The sequence below is a fragment of the Lissotriton helveticus genome, chromosome 1_2 (genome assembly GCF_964261635.1).
Source record: "Lissotriton helveticus chromosome 1_2, aLisHel1.1, whole genome shotgun sequence".
Classification (NCBI taxonomy): domain Eukaryota; kingdom Metazoa; phylum Chordata; class Amphibia; order Caudata; family Salamandridae; genus Lissotriton; species Lissotriton helveticus.
This window is the reverse complement of record NC_136058.1, coordinates 2,233,478-2,260,846: the sequence shown is the minus strand read 5'-3', so window position 1 is coordinate 2,260,846 and position 27,369 is coordinate 2,233,478. Positions and strand designations below refer to the sequence as shown.

The following is a 27,369-nucleotide window of genomic DNA, read 5'->3' as shown; positions in this document are numbered from 1 at the left end:
ATTATTAAAGAGGCTAGATGTCCTACTACAAGGGCTTGCTATGCAGCAACATGGAAGCGGGTTATTATTTATTGTAATACCAACCAGATCAACCCACTTGATGCTTCAATTCCAAAAATCATTTGCTATTTACTGCATTTACAACATTCAAATTTAGCATACACATCCACACTCTTACATCTCGCTGCAACAGCCGCATACCTTCAAAATAGACAACATCTGTCTCTTTCAGAGTGCCTGTTATTAAGGCATTTATGGAAGTACTCAAAATAGCTATTCCCCCAAGACTTTCTCCTGCCCCAATATGGAATCTTAATATTGTTCTCACCAGACTAATGGGTCCACCCTTTGAGCTTTGGCTTTGAGCCATTGCATAAATGTGAAATGCAGTTTCTCACTTGAAAAGTTGCTTTCCTTGTTGCTATTACATCACTGAGGAGAGTGGGTGAGCTTCAGGCACTAACCATAGAAGAACCATTTTAGTACGCTAAAACAAATTGGTTCTTCAGACTAGTCCTGAATTTCTACCCAAAGTAATTTCTGCCTTCCATATCAACCAATCTGTTGAGTTGCCTGTGTTTGTCCCTCAACCAGATTCTGTGGCAGAACGTGCTCTAAACACCTTAGAAATTAAAAGCGGCGGATCCCTTGCCTTGAGCGGGGCCCTCCGCAGCACCTGGCGCCGACTGGTTCGGAACCAGGCATGGAGGATGTGGTGCTGTTGGGGTGCGGCTCCTCTGGGGCACCTCCTTCAGACCACGGTGTCTCTGCCTCGAAGCAACCTCCCACGGGAGTCTCTGTGGTGTCGCGCGAGGTCGCCGGGGCTCGGTTCGCATCCCCGAGCCCCGCTCGGTCCTTTGACAAGGTGGTCCTGTCTAAGGACCCTCTTGTCCCTCCCCACGGGCGGTTGCCTCGTCGGAGGTTGAATCGTCCCTGGTGCCGCCTCATGGGTTGCCGGACGATCTCCGCCACATTCTGGGCCGCGGCTGACGGAAGTCTTCGTGTCACTCCCCTGGCCCTTCTCGTTCCTCCGCGCAGGCGGCTGACTCGGCGGGGGTCGAGTCTGCGTGCTCCGGCGCCGCCCCGAGGCCAGTTCAGCTCCGGCTCCACTCCGGTCCAAGATGCGGTGTGACTGGGAGGAACTCTGTCTGGCGACGCCGGGTGGTGCCGACGTTCTGCCTCAGGCGGCGGACTCTACGGCTTCGCGCAGGAGTCGAGCGGATTCATCTTCGGATGCTCCGTCTTCTCCGGAGTCAGGCTGTATATTGGTGTCGTCCTCCCCGGAGACTGGTCGCCGCGTGGTGTCTTTTTCACCGCCTTCGTCGAAGGGCAGCTCCCCGCCTTTCCTGAGGCAGAGGCGTTCGCCAGGAGAGCGGCAGGTCCTTCATTCTTCGGCTCCCTCTGACTTCCAGGTCTGGCCCTTGTCTGTCCCGCTTGGCTTCAGGGACGGGCGCCTTAGTTTGCAGCCGTCGCCCACGGAGGAGCTGCTTTCTCCACCGCGGGGCCCTACGGAGGCGGGTGCGGCTTTTGCTCACGCGGTGTCCACAGCCGTGGGCACTTTGCACATGAGTGACCCGGTTGCTCACTTTCTGGCGGACCATCTCTCCACCAGGGCTCTGGTGGGAGGGAGATCTTACTTCCCTTTGAGGGTTCACTCCTTTCTTCCCTGAGGGGAGCTTGGAGGCGTCCCGCCTCAGGGGATCCAGTGACTCGCCACCTTCTACACCGGCATCTTCCGGCGCCGCGTGACCCGCCGTGCCTTTCCCTCCACCCCTCTGCTGCCAGTCCGCTTTTGCAGACTGCCTTTCCCTCACTGCCGCTACTATTGACTCTGCCGTCCCGGGAGGCCTGCTGGCTGGATTCTTGGGGGTGCGACATGTTCCCCTCGACCAGCTCTGCCCTGCGGGCCCTTAACACCTTGTGTGTTTTGGCTAGGGCCTCCTCTTATTTGTGGGACTCGGCTGGGTCTCTGGGATCTGTCCTCCTCCCTCCTCCCTCCTCCCCCCTCCCCCTCCCCCCTACCAGATACATCATTACCGAAGGTAAGTAACTCGTACATTAGCACTCCCTGCTTATTATGTGCTCTTGAGTTTGTATTTGTCTGAGTACTGGGCAAGCTAAAGCAACCCGTGTTGGATTTGTGAATATAGGCCTTGTCCATTCTTCATTTAAAGTTTTGGAAGAGCAGGCCCTAAAATTCTACAACTAAACAGTTTTCAGTCTGTCTATGGTTTTGGAAATATAAATACGCCACAGGGAGTTAATGACTTCCATTACAAAATAATTCAAGACATGCAAAATGGCAAAATGCTATTGTCTTCCATTTTTGGAAACCCTAGCGCAAGTCTGAGGAACCAATTAGATTTGGAAGTAAGAAGTTAAGAGGTGTTATTTGGTGAGCGTTGAAGCTGAAACACTGGCCATAATTGTTGACAAGTGGACAGATGGATCCCTATAACTGTAGTGTTATATACATGCTGCATTCTAATGAACTCTTTGGGTTCTTTGCTCTTGTCTCAAACTAATTTTTTGCCTTTTCTGGCTATAAGAACTTTCCAAGCACAGATTCACTGAAGCATTAGTTGTTGATGCATGGTACTCTGCTGCTTTTGCCTAGCTTTCTATGTGCATTGTGGCTTGAATTTCTACTTTGTTAGTCTAGGAGCAAACCAATATGCTTGCTGTTGCAATCAGCAACTCAAATGCATTTAGTTATTTTCAGACATGTAATTTAGAGACATTAAGTATGTGGGAGAGGAGAGATCACATTTAAACTGCTTGTGCTGTCCTTGTTGTAGAGATGTGCCAATCGTTTTGAGCATTTGTTTAATCTCTGCAAATTAAAATCCTTGTTAGAAGTTGCGTCATCAAGCACAACAATACCTATTCTGTTTTGATCTGATAATTCTGTTAGTTGGTTGAGATTAACAAATAAAGTTATCGACAGTGTATAATTTTTAATTTATATTGCTAAGTGCCCAACACATATGGTTGCCATGCTCAAGTTGCCTTAATACATAAACTCTCTTCTACACCACAGTACAAATTAGTGCCTATTTTACTATTTTAAATCTACATTTTAAAATGTTTATTAATTAACTTGAAGATTTTTTTATAAGTGTGATAACAGCATTTTACACAAATGTATTTTCCTTTCACTGGTACTGGAAGGAGTGATACACCAGTGGACAAAGAGCCCCCTGGCAGCAGTGAAACCCTCTGTCCGGCCGTAAGCCCAGAAACTGGACCTGCACATGCTTCACAGAATCATCCAGAACCAATCAACCCAGAGCGCAATGAGGTACCATTTAGCAATATGTCTATTAAAAATGCATTACGGTGGCCTGCTATTATAAATCTTGATTCTTGAAGCCATGGCATCCCATTTTGGATTCATTGCAAACTATATGGGGTTTTAAATTCTCAGCTCTATAGCAAAACAACAAAATATGGGATCTGTGGGTTAAAGAGCTCTGTATACCTTTGAAATAGGGGTCCATCTGTTTAGATCTCCACACCCTCTGGAATATTTGCATGTTTTCTCTTCTACCATGCCTTAATTCACCACAGATTTATACTTGTGAGCAATGTAGAAAGAAAGTATAGAATTGTTCCCAGAACTGATGAACTTGTCAAACATCGGGTGAATCACTTTAAAGGTGTTACTTCTCTAACCCTTCACCTTATTATCTTTTGTACCTTCTGTTTTATGCCACGTCATACAGATGATTGGCGAATCTGACTAATTTCTTCAACACTAATGGGCAATTCCTTATTTCAGCTCAAACAGTGAGAAGCATGTGTACCTTAAATAGTATCATGTTCTCTTTTATTTCAGAAGAACGCGTTATGCATGGCACACCTGCAAAACTAGACTATGTCAGCACAAGCTGGTGAAATTTAAACTTATTTCCTTCAAATCGAAATTAAGAAAGTAGGAGTAAACGAACAGGGTAAACCGAGAAATGCATCTCTTTGTGAAGCAAGTTCTGCTCACCCATGTTTGGGAGAGGACTGCAACACTGGCCTAATCGTCAACCTTTTTTTTTTTTACCATGAGCTTATCCCTGGCTGCCATCAGGTGCAACACTGGCCAAATCGCGAACTTGTAGTTTTTACAGGAATGTGCTCCCATTTGGGAGCCGGCTACATCAACCGCTGACTCTCCGAACTACCACCGTCTTAAACCATGAGACTTTCCTTGCTCAATATATTTGCTATAGTGTTTGGAACTGACTGAAAGGGAAGATTTGTTTAGGAGGTCATTCTCACTGAAACATCTTAATCTATGCCTAAAGCAGCCTTTGCTGCTTACACTGTCTAGTAAAGATTCATAGTGCTCTCCCTGTCCAATGCCTTGCCAAGATTCCTTCAACGGTTGCAGTTTTGTTACCAAGCTCGGATACCTCTTGCTGTTAGTTGCACCTCAGAACTCCATGTACAGAACGTAGGAAGGTAGGGAAATAACCAGTTGTGAGTCCAATCCAGCCTGTGTATGTTTTACCAGGGTGATTAAAGATTGTTTATATTGCTTGTACTGCCAGTTAGAGCAGGCCACTTTGCATATTCGGTTTAGTCACTTTCGACATCTGCTTGTTTAAACGGCATTTGGCCAATGTTTCATTGTTTTACAGTTTGATAGTTGTTATTTCTTTATGGTTCCATACCCATTTTGTACAGTAATTTGGAATCCAGTCTCATTCATTGACACTGAATGCTAAATTTGTGTTCAAGGTGGAAGGCTTGCACCAAACACATTCAAAGAACCCTGTGGGCCACATTGGAATAACCTCCCAACAATTCTCCTACAGTCAGCTACTTTAAGGTATCGGGCATCAAACCTGATCATTCTTGGTGGGCTTATGCTAGTCATGGTATCCTACTTATGGCAATCTCTGTGACTCCCATTTTGTCTTAGTTTTTTTTAGGTTTAGAAAATAGGAGCTAGGCCTGCTTCTATTGGTTATGGGTTTAGATGTACTGTATGCAAATAATAGTTGTGTGACTTCCTTCCTCTGTATTTCCAGAGACTATCTGAGCTTTTGCAAGTAATTTGATTTATAAAGCAACACAAGCTGCAACAATACTTAAGAAAATGCAAAAGCAGATTGCGAGCAATTGGGTCACACTTCATACCACCCATAAATAGTCCTGTTGGACCTGGCCCTTTTGGCAGGTTCACCCCGAAACTTTTTGCTTTTTCCTAGCCTGTTTCTGTGACCTGGTGTTGGTGATTTTAGGCCTCTGTGCACTTTTTCACTGTGGTACAGTGTAAAGTGCTTGAGCTCTCTGTGTCTGTGTGGTGAGTGACTTGCCCTCCCATAGGAATGAATGGGGAAAATGTATGCCCATGGTAGTTCCTGATGTGCGGGGAGTGCAGGGTCGAGTTTGGTATGTGCGAACTCATGAGATTGAATGCTGCACTATGGTATATGCGGCATGATTGTGTCTAGTGGAGAAGTGCCACTTCTAGAAGTTGGCATATTTGTGTAATTTGTGCCTTGCGTGTGATTGGCTGGTGAGCCTGGCCCAGAGTGCCTGGGCCTGTTTGTGGATTGACTGTCTGGTTTGAGGATGACAGGGGCTGCAGAGCCCCCAGGAGGTTGTCTGAGTCAGCCCGTGGATGAAAGGCAGCATCTGCTGCCAAGGAAGTGGGTGGAGATAGCACCTGGGAGTGAATGAGGCTGTGCCTGCCTGCCACAATGCTGGCTCCACCTCCCCGCTGGGCGACTGTCACCTCTGTCCTTGATACTGAAAGGACTTCCCTATAACCCCTTCTAGCTGGTTCTCACACTGCCTGCACAAAGACTTCAAAGACTTTTCTCTGTATAAGAAGGGGCTGTGTCCCCTTCCAAAATGTTCTTGTTTTCTGACTTGAATCCTACCAGGGGTGTGCTGCTGCTTGGGCCCAGGGGAATCCCTGGGCCCTGCCCAGCCCCTGGATACCTGACGGATGCCTGGAGGACTTCTGGGGGACCCCTCTGCCTTGCCTGGGCTGATTGAGGACTTTGCTTTGCCCTGGGATCCTTTGGACCTTCTTCCTATCTCCCCCCAGGACTTTGCTGCATCCCCTGAAGAACTTCTGTGGACCCTTCTTGCTATAGGGGTCATTTCTAGGGGCCTGTGGGTGCTACCAGTGCCCCCAGCGCGATGGAATCGCTTTATTTGGGCTCGTAGCGCTTGAGAGCGTTTTTGCTGAAGGGCGAGCGTGTCGCCGTCACGCATTTTGCGTGAGATTTGGCAGGTGCCTACCCTGCGACTTTGCCGTTTATGTGATTATTTTGCGAGTGCCCACCTCGCTTCTCTATTTTATTTTATAGGGTGCCCACCCCTCGTTATGCCCCTTTGTTCACCGCCGCGGCCCGAGCTGTGTGTAATGGCCGCCGGAGAAGCTTGTCTCAAGAGCCGCGCAGCCATTGGTTGGCTGCGGGAGGCTCGTCCTGCTAGCCGCGTGGTGATTGGGCGGCGTGAGAGGAGCTGCCACGTCAGAGGGAGGCTCGTCCCGAGGGCCGCGCTGCGGTTGAGCCACGGCAGAGAGGAAGTGCGGCGTCACGAGGGGCATGTCCTTGAGCCGCGCTCGGATTGGCCAAAGAGCTGCCGTGTGTGAGGCGGCACGAAGGAAGAAGGCTGCTGGTGCTCACGGGGCTCCCGTGAGGAGGAGGGAGCCCCGGGAAGAGGAGAAGAAGCGTGGCCTGCTGCTGGGGCTTCCGTGTGCTGAGGGAGCCCCGGGGAGAGAAGGAAGCGCCGGCGAAGGAGAGCCGCCGCCCAGCAGAGAAGCCGCCGCCTGGAGGAGCCCCGCACAAGAGAGCCCGGTGAGTCGAAGGGCTGGGGGGCTCCGTGTGGGCTACTGTGGGTGCCTGTTGAAGGCACAGTGACGGCAAAGAGCGGCCCCACTTGGCAGCGGGCCGCTCCAACATTTGGGGCATGATTTTAGGAGCTTGAGAGCTCTGCCACGGCAGGGGTATATTCCGGGCGGCCCCAGATGGCAGTGGGCCGCCCCCACGTTCTGTCAATGGCCCCTGTGGCCCGTGTCTTCCCCCAGTTGTTTCGAGAGCCACGGAGGCTCTAGGGGGGCACATTATTGTTTGAGTCCAGAGGGGCTCACCGCCCACCTGATGTTTAGGGCCCAGTGAGGCCCTTGGGGGACACAAGTGTTTCAGAGCCTGTGCGGCTCCAACGTTCTGCACAATGGGGCATGTGTGATATGCCCAGAGCCTGTGTGGCTCCAGCAGTGGGCGCAGTTCGCGCCTAAGGGTCAGTGAGGACCCTGTCGCAGTTTGAAGTTCCCAGCTGCCCAGCAAAGTGGGCAGCTGCACCGTTTAGGTCTTGTGTGGTTCCCAGGTGCCCAGCAAGTAGTGGGCACCTGCAACGTTTAGGTTTTGCGCCTGACTGGTGCTGCATTGGCAGCGCGCCCTGACATTCTGGACACAGGGCTCTTTTTAGTCCCTTTTATTAGATAGGGGCTGGTATGTGATTTTATTTAGGCGCAATGTGGTTATCTATGTGATGGTAATTGCCTAATGTGAGTTTTGTGCAATGTGATATGGTGCTAGGAAATGTAATGCATTTAATATGATTACGCACCTTGATCTTACACCTCTGAATGTTTTTAGGCATCATGTGTTTTTGCGCTATTGAGTTATGTTCTGGCACCTCTGAATGTTTTAATGCATCATGTGTCTTCCTGGATCTTACACCTCTGAATGTGTTGGTTTATGCATCATGTGTTTTTCCTTCCCTACACCTCTGAATGTTTTAGGCATCATGTGTTTACTTTCCTTACACCGCTGAATGTGTTTTTATACATCATGTGTTTACCTTTTTCCCCTACACCTCTGAATGTTTTAGGCATCGCGTGTAATGTGTTCTCGCTGATACCCCTAAATGTATTTTATTCTTAGGTGGTTGTTCATTCCAGTTCAGGTGGTCCTAGTGAGGTCCTGGTCCCCTGCGTGACATTTTCCTAAGGTGTTTAGGGTTGCAAAGGTGGTACTTACCTGTTCCCAGTAGTTACTGGATGTAATTTATAACTGTTATATATCATTTTATTCTAATTTCTGACAGTATTTCTATTTCTAAAAGTGTTGATTCTGACAGTGGCCCATGTGGCCCTGTCCTGTAAATAATCCCTTATGAATATTGCCCGTGCCAGTTGGCACAATGTACATGTGTGATTTCGATCTGATATGTTTTGACAAATACAAAAGTTATTTTATATAACCTTGTGTGGAGTTCCTTTTGTGGTGTGCCTAGGATGTTGTTGCTGTTGTGCGCTGGCGCAAATGCTTTACACATTGCCTCCGAGTTTAGCCGTACTGCTCGTGCCAAGCTACCAAGGGGGTGAGCAGGGGTTATCTTGGCGTGTCACTCCATTGCCCTGACTAGAATGGTGGTTTCTGCCTGGCTTTGGCGTCAGCCTTAGCCTACCAGAAATAGCCAGTTCTAACAAGTCCTCTATGAGAAGCTTTGCCAGAACCTTCAATCGCTTGGCATGCAACGTTTGTAGGAGTGGTAAGGGGAATTCCAGGTAAATACGTAATCAGTTGGTTTAACATAGTGGCTGCTTCAGATAAGTTTCAACACACTGGTACATGTCTGGGAACATTTGGTCCATTCCTTTTCATTTTAGTTCTTATTTGTCAGACAGTTCTAGGCATCAATTGGTAGCCTTTCCACGGGTATGTGCTGGTAGCTTATTTGGTCATTTCTGGCTCAGTGGTTCATAGCTGTTGCGGCAACTGGTTGCACCTGGGCTCCTCTCATTACTAACTCCAAAATTATGTATCTGCGTGAATGTGTGTGTTTGCCTGTGATACCTATACATTAGAGGTGTTCTTTTTATGTTCTGTAGTGATGCAAGTGATTGTGTACGGTATACCTGAATGCTCCCAATAAATCTTTTTTTTTTCTTCATATTTGTATTCTCTGCCACGGACCCAGGTAGAGCAGGTCCACCTTTTTTCCACTGGTCATTAGAGCCAGGAGGAGATTATGGAGGCTTCTCATTTCTGGAGTGAGCCTGCTCGGCATCTTCTTATTTGTGACCAAGAATGTTGATTCCTGACTCATCGCCACCATGGATGACTACCACAGGACTCTTGACAGAGGAGACACAGTGTCCCTCTTGGACATCTCTAAAGCATTTGACAGTCTCCCACCCCATCTTCATTCAACACCTACACGACATTGTAATCCAAGGACATGCACTCCAATGGATCTCCTCCTTCCTGACTGGAAAGACTGAGTCATTCAGCCTCGCCCCGTACGCCTCAGGCGTCCGCAGCCTCCTCTGTGGAGTTACATAAGGATGCTCCCTGAGCCCGACCCTCTTCAACGCATACATGATCCTTCTACCCAGAATCATCCAGTCTCACAACATCAACGTCGTCTCCTATGTTAGTGTCACACAACTCATTTTCGCCCTCACGGACAAAACATCCAGTACCTAGAGCAAGTTCACTGCCTGTATGACTGAAATCATCCACTGAAAGAAGACCAACTTTCTAAAGCTGAATACTGACCAGACCGAAATCAAGATCTCCGGGAAGAGCACATCACAGTGGAACTCCAGCTGGTGGCCAAGAGAGCTAGGACCAACGCTGTCCTCACCCACCCACACCAAGAACCTCCGGATCATCATTGACCGCAAACTCAACATGACTACCCAAGTCAATACCGTCACCACTGCATGCTTCCATACCCTTAAGATTATGAGAAAGATTTTCAAATGGCTACGAATCACCACCCAGAATACAGTCACCCACGTCCTGTTCACGAGCAAGCTAGACTACGGTAACCCCCTCTATGCCAGGATTAGCAAAAAGCTCACCAGAAGGCTGCAGACCATTCAGAACTCGGCGACCAGAATCACTCTCAACCTCCCATGCTTCACTCACACTGGCTCCCCCATTCACAAACCAGATCCCGTGGTAGAGCCTTTTCCTACATCATTTCATAAGCATGGAAAGACCTTCTACTGCACATATAAGCTTCCTCCTTAGTTCTTGAATTCTGCAAGAGGCTGAAGACCTGGCTGTTCGAATAGACCCATTAGGTCCTAGGTGAGGTGATTATCGAAGCATGGCCATCGCTTGGTCATTTAGTAGCTCTTCTGAACTGGAGTATACGAAAGATGTTTCGAAAACATTTAGAACATTTGGAGCAATCACCCTGCTGATGGGCAAGTGTAGAGATTCCATGTCCTGGGGGAGAGGCAGGCACTTGAAAGCCTTATCCATGTGCAGTGAGCTATCACAATTGTATACATCAAAGGTTCCAAGAGCATCTCGACGAAAAGATATTTGTCCCATTACGGACATATCTAGTAGGGGAAATGGAGCATTGACATGCTTATCTTGTTGAACTCCGCACACTGCAGACTCTAGAGCCAGTGTTGTTGCATTGTAACACTAGATGGATATGATTTATTACTGCAGCTGTTAATCCACAATCCTAATTGTACTAATAAAAAAGCACTGACCGCTGCTCTATAACGTGAATGTTGCCTTGTTCAACTCTGAACATTTGAAAATAAAAAGGGAAAAAAAGAACGCAGGAGGCAGTGGTCTTGAAAGTGTTATTTTCAATATGGAAAAAGACAAGGTTCAAACACCATCTGCGTCTAGACTTTTTGTTGAAAGAGAAGAAATACAGGAAGTCATCCGATAACTCCTGATTCACCTCATTGGAGGAAGAATTCACTACTTCTGGCCTGTTCATATTTGAGTGAAATAGTTCTTGCCTACGTCGAATTGTCTCTCCAGCCAGTCACCAAAATATCCATATGGTCTGAAGTAAGCCCTAGAAGAGAAAAGGTGAACATCTAAGAAACTGTTCTCTTAAGTTGAGTCATTGTTAGTCGGGGGAATTTGCCTTACCAGTTGATGGAAGGCATTACCCAGCTGATGGTGCAGTTTCAAGAACCGCCAGTGGTGGATCCTGGTATGAGTCCCTTACATGACTTGAGTGTTCTGTCATGGAATTTATTCAGGACTCTCGAAATATGGGTATTTGAAAGAAAAAGACAAAGTTCAAGTTCAAAACCACTTTATTTCGATTAGTGAAAATCATAAAAAGCACACAATAGGCACGAGTATATGTTCAGGGGAATACAATTACAGTCAATTGATAACGCTATTAAAAATGAGCAATTAAAATATTTACATTTTTTTTTAAAAGGTAAAAGAGTATTTCAAAGATTTCATAAGTTGTCGCTAATGCTGTTAAGTTGTCTAATCCTGGTACATTTTTTGAGGCGAAAAGCAGCCACCAAAAAATTTGCAACACCAAACATTATTAGTGGGGAGTCTAACTGTTTTAAGTAAAGGAGAGCTGGTTTAGCTTGGACGAACCCCTTGTTTTTAAGCAACGGGGTAATATATTTTTTCCTAGGCAGAGAGTAAAAATTACAGAAAAACATAAAATGTAAAGTGTCCTGCAATGAGTAGCTATCACAATTACAAAGGGGCAAATCCTCGGGCTTAGCCCACACCTTAGAATCGTTTAACAAAAAATGAATCTGGTTGAATCTTAATTTAGTTAGTAACCAGCGGTGAAACGGGATTGACACAACCGTTAAATACGGTTCGATAGCTATGGTTAACTTGGAAATATAGTGCTCCCTCACTGTAGGTTTCACAAGTTCTCCGCTCTCCCGTTCTAATTCTCTGTATTTAATAAAAGACAATTTAAATGATGGCGCTCCCGAGGTTCCTTTATGTGCTGTAAAATACCCCACATATGATTCAGCCACAATACTTCAAACAGGTGACGGCCCTGGTCAACAGTCTGCTCTGGAGTAATGGCCAGGTGCGTATCGCACATGATAAACTGGTGAAAAGTTGGTATGAGGGGGGGATTGCGCTACCAAATATACAGTTATACTATTGGGCGGCCCAACTAAAAATTATCAACCAATGGATCCACATCCCTCGTACGGACCCAGCTTACAGGGCGGACTGGTCGCAACTGGGGACGGATTGCATGTTCTCTGTTTTGTATAACAAATCGCAAGTTAGAAAACTGATGGGCCCAACACAACATACAGTAGCCTTATGGCATATGGCACAGACACGGATGGGATGGCAAGGGAGGATTACCAAGATGACACCACTATGGGATACGCCCTCACTAGGTAACCTTAGGTCATGCAAAGGGTTTGCGCAGTGGGACTGCATAGGGATTTCCACGGTGGGTGATCTGTGGGACAAAGGCACGGTGGTTGCGCTTTCCCACCTTCAACAGCAATACGATCTGGGTCCCACTGAGACTTTCAGATATGTACAGACACGTCATGCACTGCTCCGAGCGGTCCCGGCAAACACCGTATTGCCGGAATCCTCGCCGTTGGAGGACAGGTTATTAACAGACTTTATGCCACAGAGTGCGACCTCCCTCACATATAAAAAGCTAGTGAACAACCTGGATGATCCTACGCTTAGACTTAAGGAGAAGTGGGTGGAGGAGATAGGCCAATTAAATGAGTCAGAATGGAATGCAGCACTTGCCTCCCCAAAGGAAATAGGTATTTCGGCCAAATTTAGATTAGTGCAACTCAAAATTCTGCACCGCACCTACTACACTAGAACACTACTACATAGGATACAGAGGGCAACCCACCCCTTCTGTTTGAGGGGATGCGGGGAGGAGGGAACGCTGTTCCACACGCTATGGGATTGCCCAAAGATTCAAGAATTCTGGAAGCAGGTTATGCGCACTGTCTCTCAAACCCTCAAAATTTCCATCCTACCTGAACCTCGTAAATGTCTGTTGAACGTCTGGGATCCCAATGACCTGGATAGGTATGGGTTGATCTGGGCCACTCTGGCGGTCACGGTGGCTAAGCGAGACATTGCGCAAAAGTGGGGGGCCCCGGATCTGCCTACAGCAGCCAGATGGACTAGAAATATGGACCTGCTGATGGTGGTAGAGAGGGCGGTATATGTACTCAGGGCTTGCCCCCGTAAATGGAACAGGGTTTGGACACCATGGAATACATATAGGGGGGACATCTGCGAGCCCTTGCCAGATGACGAAGACCTAGATTCCGAAGACGAGGATGAGTAAAGAGATGGACGGGGGAGATGCTGGGTGCCAGTCTTCGGCATGCTGATGTGTAGTTCTAGCTTTATCTGGGACCAGGCAGAGTGGCCAGAAGTGGTGCTGATGATTAGTTATATATTTGTGTAGCACACCGGACGATGGTGACAATGGTTAAGTTTGCTTTTAGTTGTTCTGCATTGTATACTTCAAATGTTACTAATTGCACTATGAGGGTACGGGAGATATGGCTTATATGATGTGAGACAATATGCTGCGCTTCGTCACCTGTAATAAGTTACAAGATAGCAGCCAACCACGTCGAGATTGGGATGACATTCGCATGCGTTTGATTATACATTGTATGCACTGCCCTAACGTAACATGCTTCCGTGTCGAATGTTATTCTTCTGAACTACGACCATGTGTATGCACCTTATGCCTTCATGTTAATAAAGGTTTTAAAATGAAAAAAATAAAAAATAAAAATTAAAAAAAATAAAAGACAATTTAAACCATTCCAAGTCAGCTTTAACAATACATTCTGGTTTGCAAAATAAATCAGGGCGGCCCAGGGAGCTTAGGGTATTTTTAATGTATGCTAGCCACGGGATGTTTTTCATATTGTCCAGACGTAAGCAATCCCTTAAGATTGCCTGATTCAGGGTTAGGTTAGGGTTCAACCAAGTTCTTAGCCACATCAAGATTGGAGACTGTTTAATGATATCACTTATGTACCCCTGGCCTAATTCCGTATGTACTGAAAAAGTAGCCGTGGATTGTGGCAGACCTAAGAGCATACGTAGGAATTTGTTTTCCTCTACTTGAATCGCTACTACGTTGTTAGTGTAGCCCCATATAGAAGCCCCATACCTTGCTATTGCAATTGATTTAGCTCTATATATTGCTAGCATTGCTTCTGTAGGTTTACCACCCAGTCGTTTAGCAAAACCTAAGATTGCTGCCGCAGATCTTTTCATGACATCAACTTTTACTGATATTTGGGGTGCCCAGGAGCCCTTTTCGTCATAAACCACCCCTAAGTAGGTAAAAGTTTTTACACTAGAAATTGGTGTCTTGGCACAAAAAAAGGACTTCGAATTTTTGTTCTTGTTCTTCCCCCCACCCACTGACATGACATGTGACTTGTCAGTGTTTATTTTTAAGTCAAGGGTGGTCATGAAGGCGTCAAAAGCCGCCAATGATCTCTGTAATCCGAGGGGTGTTCGTGCCACAAGCACGGCGTCATCCGCGTAAAGGAGGACCGGGGTGGACAGCCCTCCAAAGCGCGGGGACGTCTATCGTCACCAGACCCAGGGTGGATTCGAGGTGGTTTATGTACAATGTGAATAACATAGGGGCGAGGATGCAACCCTGGCGCACCCCTCTGGTGGACTTAAAACCAGCGGTGCAAGCTCCCCCCTGAGTCATCCTAATTGAGGCTTCCAGGTCCCGGTGCGCTTCTGCCAGAAAGTATACCAAGGAATGGTCCATCCCCAGGTCCAGAAGGATTTCCCACAGCCTAGACCTGTTGACCAGGTCAAAGGCCGTGGACAGATCCATGAACCCTAAGTAAATCGATCCACTAGATGCTACTGTATACTTTCCCAGGATCAGGTGTAGGTTAAGGCACTGGTCCTCAGTCCCCCTTCCCCTTCTGAACCCATATTGGGCATTTGATAAAATGTTATTGCTAGCAGCCCACTCGTCGATTCGTGCCAATATCACCTTCCCTAAGATTTTGAAGGAAGAATCAATGAGTGAGATGGGGCGATAACACCTCGGGTCTCCCCGTTGACCTTTTTTAAAAATAGGTATAATGGTTGCGTGTGACCAGGAGGCAGGCAAATTATGGTTGGTAGCAGTGTTAAAAGTATTAGTCAGGATTTTGGCCCAGAAGGGGGTATTGGCCTTGTACATGTCGGCTGGAACACCATCCGGGCCTGGGGCTTTTTTCCCTTCGGTGTTGATTATGGCCTTTTCAACTTCTTCCACGGAGAAGGAAAGGGCCGACTTGGGAGAATTGGTTGTGAAAAGGGTGGAAGGTTCACATACTTGATCACTCCCATAGATGATTTTAAAGTGTGCTAGCCAATCTTCCTCACTAATATTGGCCTCCAAATTGTCGTTGGCCTCCCCGGAAAAGAGGGGATTATTTATTATGGCCCAGAAGCTAGCACTATCTCTTAGCGTTGCCTTCTCCATTAGTGCAGACCAAGCTTCCTTTTTAAGTGCATCTTTGCGTGCACGAATAGTATTTTTGTATTCTTTTCTTAATCTGGACACTTCCCCCTTATCCCTTGGTGATTTTTTAAGTTCTGCCAAGAGACTACTATGTGCTTTTGAACAGGCTCTGTCAAACCAACCCTTGTGTGGCTGTACGTTCTTTCTAGATTTGGCAGTTAATTCTTCGGAAACTAGTGAACATATAGTAGTATAAGCGGGGATCACTTCCTCCCCCTGTTTTGAGCTGTCCAGAAAAATATCAATTTCTTTGCGGGCTTTACATGTTATATTATTAAAAAAGTCTGCAGGGATTACTTTGCACCACTTCACCCTTCTGCCTTGGTCCTTAGACCGCACAGCCACCTCTACCGTTTTATTATTTCCTTCCTTGAGTAGGCCAACAGAGTTAGCGAACTCAAGGATGACTGGGTTATGATCGCTAAAAGCAGCCACAGCTGCGTTATAGAAAAAAACCAGACTTAGTAAACCTGGGGAAACAAAGATATAATCTATTATTGATTCAGAGTTTCTAGCACAGTATGTCATGACACGATCGTTAATGTCATTAAACCCAGGTTCATAGAGATCAATGGTGGATAAAAGGTTTTCTAGTGCTTGACCTTTTAGGCTGTGTTCAAAATTTTGGTGATGGGCTGAATTGGGGCAATCAACATCTTCTATATGACAAGAAAACCTGCAGAGATGAGTATTGAAATCCCCCATAACTATGGTGTGCGTAAAAGTGGTTTGACGTTCTGTATAATTAGCCAAAAAATGCGATAGAGAGCGAAGGTGCTCAGTTGGGTCTCCGTCTAATACGGAGTTGTAAAAATTAATAAAAATAAATTTAAGATCATTTGCTAGACTGATCTCTAAACACAAAAAATTAGGAGAGCAGGTGGCTATTTGTTTAACGGTTCCCGCCAAGTGTACGGTAACCAGGATCAGAAGGCCCCCTTTATCCCTGCCAATAGAAGATGTGACAGCTGGGACAAAGTAGGATGTATACCCAGGGACCCAGAAGTTGTTGTTGCAGTCCCAGGTTTCTTGCAGGGCTATAATATCATATTGATTTAGGAAATTGAGCCATGCACTGTCCTCCCTTTTGGAGCGTAGCCCGGCTATGTTCCAGCTTACAAATTTAAGCCTTCTACTAGGGTTTCCTGGCAGTGGAATATCCGCTAGAGGTAGAGTTGGTGAAGAATCATTGGTGGCTGGGAGTCAATTGTGATCGACAGCCCATGTCAGAGGCGTGAATCTATTGTGCAAAGGCAAGGGTCTATTTAAGGCCAACGGTGTATACATACCAGGGTGGTTCGACCTATTGCTCGTGGTCCAGCTATGATGAGGTTCCTGAGGGATGTAAGCTGGTTAAATAGGCAGGGGAACCTTCCTGCCATGTTCCTTTCCTTGGAGGTAACCCTTATTAAATGTTAATTGAGGTCTAGTAATAGGGTAAAAAAAAAACCAAAGGTACAGCTCGGGGCCCTGCATCTAGTCCCTCCAGGGGCGAGGCATCCCATAGTAATCTGCAAGCCTCACCTGGATTGTTAAAATGTATTATCACACAATCGCCCTCTACAGACTTGTTTGTACGCCCTAGCCAGCCCACCCGTCGGGCTGAAAGAATCGCGCTGGAAATCTCGTTGTCTCCCGAACAATTCATGTTTGACCATGACTTTGTCCTGGATAACAGTTGAGACGATTGTTCAATCTCTCCTGGCTTAAGTGGAGGAACATTAACCAAAATGGCTACAAAAGGTACAGCCTCAGGAGGCAAATTAATTATAGGTTGGCGTGCCAGGCTAGGCAAGTTAGGTGTCTTATGTTGTACCAAAGTCACACATTTGGAGGACATGGTGTTCCCTCCTGCAATATTGGGGGCGCCTGCCTGAGTAATGGCTGAACCACTAAAAGAAATGGCAGCCACACTCTCAGCTACTGGGGACTCTTCTCTAGGTCTTTTACAACCACTAGGTGGCTGTGTGCATGGGGGTCCTGGTGCCACGGACGTGTTCCCTTTGAATACAAACGCGGCGGGTTCAACAGATTTTAAACACACATTCAAGCGCTCACATTTCCTTAAGATACCATCAACACATTGGTGTAAAACATCAATAATATCTGTGGCAATTTTTGTAAGCGTGGACTCTACTTTTTCAGTGATAGCTTTTTCCACCATGTCTCTAATTGCACATTCCAATGAACCTAGGGTACCCTTGCCTCCCTTTGGTTTGTTCGTGTTCTTTTTCTTATACTGTCTTTTGGCTTGCTTTGGGCGCGCAGCAGTGCATACCCCGACAGCACCAGAAGGGTTTGGGATCGCCCCAATAGTCTCATCGGTGGTATTAGTGGTAGGTATAACTGTCTCCTTAGGTGGTACAATGACAATCCTAGGTTCGAGGGGGATAGGCGTAGTAACAGCTTGAGCTTGAGGTTGGGTAATACCCCCTTGTTAATCGGCGATGGTTCTAGTCCCAATTTACGCTCGGTTCTGGCAATTTCTGTAGTCAATTTCCCCACCTCCGTAGTAAGAAAGGATAGAATACTATTAGAATTCCTGGGTACTTTCACTTTTGGGATCCCGCCAACAGTAGGGGAGGGTAATTTTCGCTTACCCATATTGTTCCTGTGTCCTGAAGCCTGGGCGTAAGGGAGGAGGCCCGTCCCGTCCCTCGTCGTCCCCTGACGGCCACAGACGGCCCCGCCCTTGTCCCGGGCTTCTCCCGCGCGCGACTCGCGGAGCGAGCGGGCGCGGGTAGCTTTGTATCTCCTCCTGGCGCTGACTGCACGTCACGTGTGCGCCGGTGTCCCCGAGGCTGCTGGGGGATGAAGTCCTGCCGTTTCCCTCACGGCTGCCCGATGGCGTTGTGCGGCACCGGAGCAGGGGGTCTCCCGGCGCTCCCTCTGTGCCCGCAGGAAAGTGACTGGTTCTGTGTGGCTGCTCTGACAAACTAAAACATTGGGTCCCATGCTTATTCAGGATACAATTACCTCCTTTTGTTGTTTACATGGGTGAAAAATGTGCTTTTTACTGGGTAACCGAGATCTTTAAGGAGTGGTGGATGTATGTGAGGAGGAGGAGGAGGAGGAGGAGTGGTGATTAGGAGTTTTTAGTTGTTGTTTTTTGTTAGTTTTTTGATCACCTGCCTCATGAGATACCAAAATCTATCTGATCTTTCATATAAAGCTAATATGGAAAGGCTTCCACTGTTGGGCCCCAGCTGAATTCAGTGGTATCCACCACTGCAGGCCTTGGGAGAAGTAGGATGGAGGTGTTGGCTTACCAGCTCATAAACTATGTGCGGGGAAGTCTGGCATCTGATCTCTATGCTTCTCCATTTAAAGATGTGTGAAACACTTTGCAAATCAGCATAGGGGACTACTGCAATACAGATTGTCCAGAGACTGCTATTGCACTCTTAGAAGCCGTATGTCCCTTTAGCATTATTATTTAGATTTTGGATTCTGTAGCCCTTATGTAATATAGATGCTCCTTTTCACGCAGGCCTATTTCCAGTCATCTGTCAGTGAAAACAGGGAAAACAATAGATGATTTTAGCATGCTACTGTGTGTAACATGGGTTAATCAAGTGCTTTATTCATGTTTGATTGCATATGGAAATTATTCTGGAGTTTTAGTGTTTATGGAGGCATCTTGTGGAGATTTAAAAGATGGCTGCCGTTCTTTCATGTTATGTGCTGTAGTGTACCTACCACCATTCTACTCTAAAAGAGCATGTAAGAGTGTGAGTTATCCAGCTGATAGAATGGATTTAATGATGCATGTAAGCATTTTCTTACTTCAATTTATGATAAAAACATGGTGCCTTACATGGTCTGATTATGATATTTATATGTTTGCCTCAGGATTTTGTGTTCCCGTTTAAAGTTCTTATTGTACTGTTTTCTAGCTTCGGGATTCAACAGAGCAGTTTGAAGAGTACTTTAGACAAAAGATGCGGTACCAGCAGCACTTGGAGCAGAAAGAACAACAGAGGCAACTCTACCAGCAAATGTTACTTGAAGGTGGTGTAAACCAAGAAGAAGGGCCCAAGCAACAACAAAATCTCACAGAAAAATTCCTCAACAGGTTTGCCCCTTTGGTTTTTTAATTTGTAAATAAAAACCCTAAACTGTATCTATCCAAACAGTGGCACATTGGAAAATCCCAAACAGCAACTACTTGTATGTATGTGCACATTCAATGCCATCAGGTTCTTTAAATTTTGAGGTTCACAGCAACAGCCTTAAAGCAATGCAGACCATTCCTGAGCATTGTAGAGAGCAAAGAGTGATGCGTATCTCCATGAGTTTGCTATTATCTAGGGGATATGACATGTTATACTGCTCTGTTGGACTCTGTTGATGGAAAGGGACATGCAGTGCGGACCAGTTAGTACTGAGTAAAATATTTACATTTGCCAAAGGGGACCAATATATCCCTAAAATTGCTGATTGTGAAATATGGAATCCCTTAAAGTTGAGAGGAATTTTGTTGAGAGACATAACATATAATAATTTAAAGTTCTCCTCCAGCGATCTTCACTGCTAGTCATAAACATTGAATAGTCTCCCCATTCCCCTGCCCAAAAGACAGGATCCAGGGGCACTTTAAAAAATGCATATTACTGTGTACCAACTATTTAAAGAGAAGCCAAATTATGACAATGATTATAATATGGTAGCTTTTCTACAGGCTGGATTGGTCCATTGCTTTGTTTGTTTTCTTTACAACAGCCACATTCCAACAAAGCAGACACTCTTATTGAAATAATGACCAGTAAAAACTCTTTCACAAACCTTTCTTAAAGGAGACATTAAAGAAAACAGGGCCAATATAGACAGATAGGCTGCAGCCCCAAAAGGCTGGAAAGTTGACTTCTCCTTCACCAAAGTCTATTCCTATTGTATCTCACCATACCTTCTGAATGACAAGTAGCTCTCTTCTGTGCTCCCGTAACAAGGATCCTGGTGCACCGAGCTCGGCCTTATAGGCTATTTTGGCCACTAAAAACCTTTAAAAAAATAAAAACTCACTATCATTTAACATCCATTGTGTTTTTCAATCAGTTAAAACTGTTTTCTAATGAAAACCTGTTTCTTTGGCCCCGCCAATGCCTTAACTCTTTGTGAAGTGCCCTTTGTGTGGTAAAAAAGTTTCCACTGACCTCATGACCTTTTCATCCAGCCAGATTTTCCTCACACAGAAAAGTAGAAGCATTCCCCAACATTTCAAGGAGGACCATAATGGTAAGAACAAGAATTTAAATCCATGGGCAGAAGAATAGATGTTTGAAAATTGTCAGAAAGTTCAGGTGGGCAAGGAAAAAATGGCTTCCTTTACCTCCATGGTCCAACAATCTTGGACGACTCCGAGGCAGAATAGCCAAAACAGACCTTTTCACATTGTGCACTTTTTTTCTTGGTCAATGATGGATACAGTGGCAAGCTATTCAGTGTCGAACGCTGCTTGATGTCAAATAGACCCAGGAAGTTGATATCAAAGGACAGACTGAACTCTATGCACAGTTGGAACCTCATTTTCAAGTCAGTCATAACTCTTGCCTCATCTTTGTTTATGTTGGTTGACAAATGCTTCAGGATTTATTTCAATTCAGATAGGCCTGTCCTCCTGTGGTTGAACTCTCTAATTCACTGTCATCTGTTATTGTGCCCGCTAGGTAACTTCTGGTTATTCCAGCACAGCCTATGCATACAACTCCTGCCTTCCACTGAACACCTACTCAAGATATACATTTAGTCACTCCTGACATATGCTATGACCCACAAATTGGGTGTACAATTGGCTAATAGCTGATTGGCTCATTTAACTTATTAGTCCCTATGTCCCAGGGGGGGTTGCGAGACAGTGAGCTGCCCTGTAGGGACTGTAGGACTAGGGGTGAACACAAAGATAGGATCCTTGATAAGGGATTTCAAAGAAGGTTTTATTGGAATGTAAGTCTTCCTTTGCATTGCAAACGGGGCATGGTATAGGTCCTTGTCTATTGGGGTTGCAAAGGGCTAGGTATGAAGGGGACCGGAGGCTCTGATCCTGGGTGTTAAGTCTCTCCCTTGCAAAGGCAGCGGGGTCAGTAGGGACGTTCTTAGGAAGGTTGGAGGGGTTCAGGGTGCTTCCGTTGCTGTACTCGGGTGTTCACTCTTGCTCGGGTAGGAGAGCCTTCTGACACTCTGCTCTCCTGTTTGGTCTTCACGCCGGGGCTGTAGTCTCTGTCTTCCGATTCAGGCGAGGGGTCCGCCAGACCGAGAAATGAAGGAAGAAAGATCGGTTACTGGGCTGACCAGTACATGTAACGTAGGGGCCGGGGGGGGGGGTGAAGGAAACCGAGTGCAGGTGTTTTTATACAACGTAGCGCAGTGCTAACAGTGCTCGTGAAGGTAGGGGATACAGGGGATGCTATGTACACTTTACACAAAGGCTTCACTCGGTAGGCAGACCACGCCGACCCACCCACCCCGCAACTCTGCCCCGTACCTTGGAAAGCCACGCTCCTCCCTCGGGAACGTGGCGGGGCGATGCACCGAGACGTTGGCCTCCTGGCTTGTTGTTTACAGCAGGTCTCGTCTGGTCCTCGTCTTCTTCCTCCCGCTTCTTCCTCTCGCTGCTTCTCCTCCTCACCGCACCGTCTTCGTCCTCCAGGGAAACGCCGTCCGTAGTCTTACTCTCTCTTCCGCCTTTTGATGTCCCGCCGCTGTAGAGGGGCGGGGCTACTACCTCGTCTTCAGTCCAGTTAAAGGAGCCATGTCCCGAGTCCGACGCTGTCCCGTAGCCCTCCTGTTCTTCCCTCCACGGGTTTTCTGGCAGCTGTGGGGACAACGGGCATGGTGAGAGGGGAGCGGCGGACCACCACTCCGGGGAGTTATTCCGTATGGGTTCTCCCAGTCCGCTTGCCCCGTCACACCCTAGTATATGGTACAAGAGGTACTCAGGGCTAATAAGTTAATTGTCACTACTGGATTGCCGCACTTATCTGTGCCACCACTGCTGCCTAGTCAGGCTTCTTTAATACCTGCCAACTCAACATGACAAAATTAACCCATTTACCAGGTCAACACCTTAATTTTAAATATTCATAACTCACCTGCAAGAAAGGCCTTTATAGCTGTCCAGACAAGCTGGTTAATATTAAAAAGAAGGCCATATTCCTTTTGTGTTTAATGCACCCTGGCAGTGAAAACCCGAAATTGCTGTTTTCATTGAAGCAAGGCTTGTTGGTCCCTTTGACTAACTTGCCACCACACTAAGTGCTAACGTCCATTCGGGTGCCACTAAAGCTATTACTCCAAGGTACCTCATTAAACTTTACATTATACCAGACTCATTGCTGAGATCGTATTTAAGGTAATTTTGAACAGGAAGGTGGCTTTTGAAAGTCACCACTGTGTTGCCCAAACCTCTGATAGCCTTTCATGTCGATCTGCAGTAAGCATTTCTGTCTATCTGCAGCAGTTGCCACCCGAGACAATTTGCTGCCCTCTGCTATGAAGTGTGAAGCGCTCTCAGCAACAGGGAATTAAGGGACGTGCTGCTGGGAGGAGGCGAGACCTCCTCCAGCCTATTGACTGCCGGGCAGTAGTCACAGATGGCCCAGCTTCGAAGAAGCTACTGTCTCAGTGAAGCAAATGGCGACCACACCTTCGCCTGCTGCTCCTTCTTGTAGGTAGACTGGCCTTCATCTTCTCCAGAGGGGGATGACCCATTACAGAACCAGTTTTCCAGGACGAGTGACTCATTATGCTTGGTATACCTAAGGGGTGTGCCAGGGCTCCTCACAGGGAAAGAAGGCTAGCGCCATCTTGGGTTTCGATATAGAAGGGTATTCTGTTATTGTTTGCTGGCTAAACCCCCAAGAAGTGATGTAAAGTGGGAAAGGTTGCCCTGTGGTATCTATTGCCCCTTGGCTAATGAGTCCTCCCCTTCCACAAACACTAAGATGGCATAAATGTGGCACCCTAGACCCCCAGTCCTCAGATCACTACTAGACTGGTGGAAAAAAGATAGAAGAAGGACTCCCCTGCTGTTCCCTGATCTACCAAAGAGAGTGTGCACCAAAGACAGGGCTGCACTTGCTGGACCTGAAGGACTTGTAAAGAGGACTGTGGCCACTTGCACTTGTGGAAAGAGCTCCACTTGTCAGGTTGGACTAAGTGACTCTTAAGTCGCCTTGCTTCAGGACCAGCAAAAGTCAAAGAGACCTGCACTCCTTGAGAGACCAGCTTCTTAGGAATACCTACTCTCTGCAGTACGCCAAAGTGCCTGTTGGCAGAGTCTTGACCCTCACGAGGTGGCCCCCCAAGTCCGTTGTGCCTGTTGACTTTAAAGTTACTCTGGTCCCCCAAGAGAAAGATTTACTCACCTGTAAGAAACCGCTGCGACCGCTGTAACTGGGAGACCAGTTGACCAGTGGCAACTGGACATGCACTGGACTCCCTTGGTACATCATGGGAGATTGAGTCCTGAGGCTGAAGAACTACCATTGAAGTTTGTGGATCTCACCATGGCCCTTGGAAAACTAACCAGATCGTGTCTGTCTATTCCGCATTTCTGCATCACCAACATCAGGATCACATTTTGTCTGGAGCCGAGTTGAAGGAGGAAAAGACACGGAGTACCCTAACACTGATGGAAGCAACAAATCCCTAGGCCTAAGTGGTCCCTGTGGCACATACAGGCTGAGAGAAGTAGCTGTACTAGTCAGTTGGCTAAGAACTGCTCAACAGATCGCAACGTTTTGCCAACAGTGGTGGAGTGCAAAAGCAAGCCCAGAAAGCCCCTCAGATCAAAAGTTAAGGATACGGCAGGTAGCAGACCCTCTGAACTGGCCTCGACCCCGAGAGTGCAGCAGGCACGAGAAGTAATACCGCGAAGGGGAGCCTTTGATGCTGGAAAAAAACCCGTCAACGATCAACGTCGAACAGAAGATGCTCATCATCAAAAAGACGAAAGAGGTCTCAAGGCCAAGATGGAGGCTTTGTTCAAAAGTACCTGCTGAAGGACATTGTATTTCGTCAAAACAACAAAAGAGTGTGCCTTCTCAGGAGAAGAGCAAGCAAGGAGAATCAAACGTGATTCTTTAGAAAGCCCTTACTTACCAACCTAGTTGGTGACATGCTTCATCATCGGGCCCCAACAGGAAGGCCGAGTGCCTCCCCGGTGTGCTTCAATGCCAGAATTACTGCGGAGAGGGTTAGTGTTAGAGTGACAAGTGAAAGTGATTGTGTAGTGGTTTAAAAATGTCTAGATTGTGTCCAAAAATAATTTTATTAGTTGGCCAACCAGACACGAATAAAAACAAAATGAGAGATGTATGAGCTGGATAGATTAATCAGCTATGTCTCGTCAACATGTTTCTGCCTAGATGATGCTAATGGCCAGGCATTCTACAGGACCAAAGTGTGAACCTCGGCGGTATGTTCACACTTAGGCAGAAACATGTTGACCACGCACAGTCTCCCCTGACTGGGCACCTCACCCTGCCACCGCTTGGGCGTCTTCCCCTTGTTCTTATAGTGGATATATCTCATCCCTCTGCTGTGTCACCAGGGATTAGTCGTCAGTATTTTTTTCCATTAGCCTTGGGTCATAACTCACCACTGTATTGTGTAATGGTTACCAGAGATAATCCTTTCAATTTTTGTTAGCCAATCAGAATTTAGCTGCTCACAAACCGATATCTGTGTTTTGCTAACAGTGAACTGCCCAATGGATGAAACAGCTTCTTAGCTTGTCAGATTGATTTTTAATTTAAATGCTCCTTTCACAGACCACAGTTCATGAACTTTAAAACGAACTAATTGAGGGCTGTGTGACATCTTTTTTCTAAGAATTTAACGAAAACTACTGAGCAGATTTACAACCAACAAAAATAACGATCTATTCAGTGAAGTGATACATACATACCAAATTTGGTGAAAATCTTTTCAAACTCTGTAGCAGCGCAACCTTTTACATGATCAATGCAGAGTTCATCATGTAGAATTCTTGTTTACTTTAAAATAAAACGCACTGTTCATTGTTCAGAAACACATGCCTCACTTATACCCGAATAAAAATCTCAACAGCATGTGGTCTTTAATTTGTTTTGCCAGCCCCCTGTGGTGCCAAAATCTCATATATCTGTAAATTCCAATTTAATGGGTCTTATAAACACACCTAGTAGTGTGTGTGTCTGTTCCACTCATTCCCTTGATTGACATGAAAAAGAAAACTCTTTTGGAACCAGTCTCTGTATATTGACCAACAGCCCCAGGATTCATTGGCAACTTGTGGTATATCATCATCTACGTGGGTTGGCAGGGGGCGTCGAGGTCGGTGACTGTGTATATTCCATACATAGTTTCCCTCCTCCTTCAACCCAATACAATAACCAGCATCGTATGCATGCATGACTTTTCGTAATACATACAATCTCTTTGGTGCCATCATTCCTGTGTAAAATATAAATACCAGGCACCCAAGATAAAACCCTGCTCTGCATGCTTTGCCCTCCACACATTTCTTGTTTTGTGCCTTGTACATCTAAATAGCGTTGACTTCATTTCCATTGCAAAATCTCATAAATAACACAATAGTTTGGATGTCTTTCTTCCCATGCATTGTCCACAGACAGTGTCATCATGACATCGTTGGGTCGAGAATATTTCGGTAAACCAAACTGATCACACAGAAAATAGAATACGTTAGTACACTATTGATAATTAAAAAAATATTTACATTGTAAAATATAGTATTGATGCTTGCAATATACATGCACCCATACACATCAAAAACAATAGATCACGAAGTGTAAACGTGACTAGCCATGTCAGAATGCATTTTTTTAGAGAGATAGATTTAGATATTTTCGTGTGTGTGTGTGTGTGTGTTTATTTCCAAGCAGACTTCCTTCACAAACAGAAGGGGTAGCACTCTGGCCAGTATAAGGTAACTTATTTATTTTTATAGTGTGCCCACCATGCAGAAAACACAAAGCAAAACACCCATTTCATAATAGCAAAGAAAACAAGCATTTGCAATGTAATAGGTCTCGCTTCTGCGAGAGTTTGAGCTATTCGCATTGTAAATGACAATGCCTTTTATTTATGTGTTTTGAAAACTTGCAAGAGGTGCATAAACATGCACTCTGTACTTATAGCCTTTGCTTAGGAGAAGCAAGGCTGGCAATAACTGCGCCTCTTTTACTGCTAGCCTTGCTTCTCGTAAGCAAGGACTATCTGTACAAAGTGCGTGTTTGCGCACCGCTTGCAGGTTTTCAAAACACATAAATAAAAGGCATAGTCATTTACAATGCCAATAGCTCAAACTCTTGCAAATGCGAGACCTATTGCATTACAAATGCTTGTTTTGAATGTTGGCATTGTCATCAACCATGTAGTGCTATGTCCCTCCATTACTGACCTCGGACGTGCACCCAGTGCTTTAAATGGGCCAGTGCTTTTTATTTTGAGAGGGAGAGTACCTGCACTTCTCAAGAGAGACGTAATACTTTTAATTGGAGAGTACTGGCACTTCTCAGAAATAAGCAGTATTCTGATACAGAGTAACCTGCACTTCTGTTTTCCCATATCAAGCACTGGGTACACCCCGAAAGCCTCCCAGCGTGGTTGTCATTTTTCCACTGTTGGCTCTGCATGCAGAGACCGCAGAAGAAAGAAGCTGGATTGGAAGAAAAATCTCTGGTTTTCTTCATCATTGAGGATAAAACACCGAAGGATGTCGTGGAAAATCATAATAATCGAGGCATGTGTGCTGTAGATACACATGCTGTGCATACTCCTGCCATCTAGTGTTGGGTCTGGATGTTTGCTAGTTGTTTTTCTTCAAAGACTTTCCTAGTCACGGCGTAAGGTGACTCCTCCTTTCGGTGATAGTGTGCATGGTCATCAAATCCATTTTTAGATTGTTTTTTTTCTGCCATCGGGTTCGAAACCGTTCTTCGGTTCACCTTGACGTGCAATCCACTCCAGCCTCAACGGTATTGTTTCCATACACGTTTCCCACCTCTCCGCGTATCGTTTCGGAATCTTCTTTTCAAATGGTAAGCTTCATGGACGGCCTTCGGGCCAAACCGCGTTGTGTAA

At 46.1% G+C, this 27,369-nt stretch overlaps 1 protein-coding gene across 1 annotated transcript in view; it reads left to right on the top strand.

The window, feature by feature from the left end:
- The window catches only part of WDR47 (WD repeat domain 47), a 381,791-nt gene that overhangs the window by 148,910 nt on the left and 205,512 nt on the right, over positions 1-27,369 (top strand). Inside the window, exons 6-7 of the mRNA XM_078668245.1 lie at positions 3,172-3,301; positions 19,179-19,357. Of these exons, the coding sequence (XP_078524371.1) occupies positions 3,172-3,301; positions 19,179-19,357 (309 nt within the window). The remainder of the gene's footprint in view (positions 1-3,171; positions 3,302-19,178; positions 19,358-27,369) is intronic.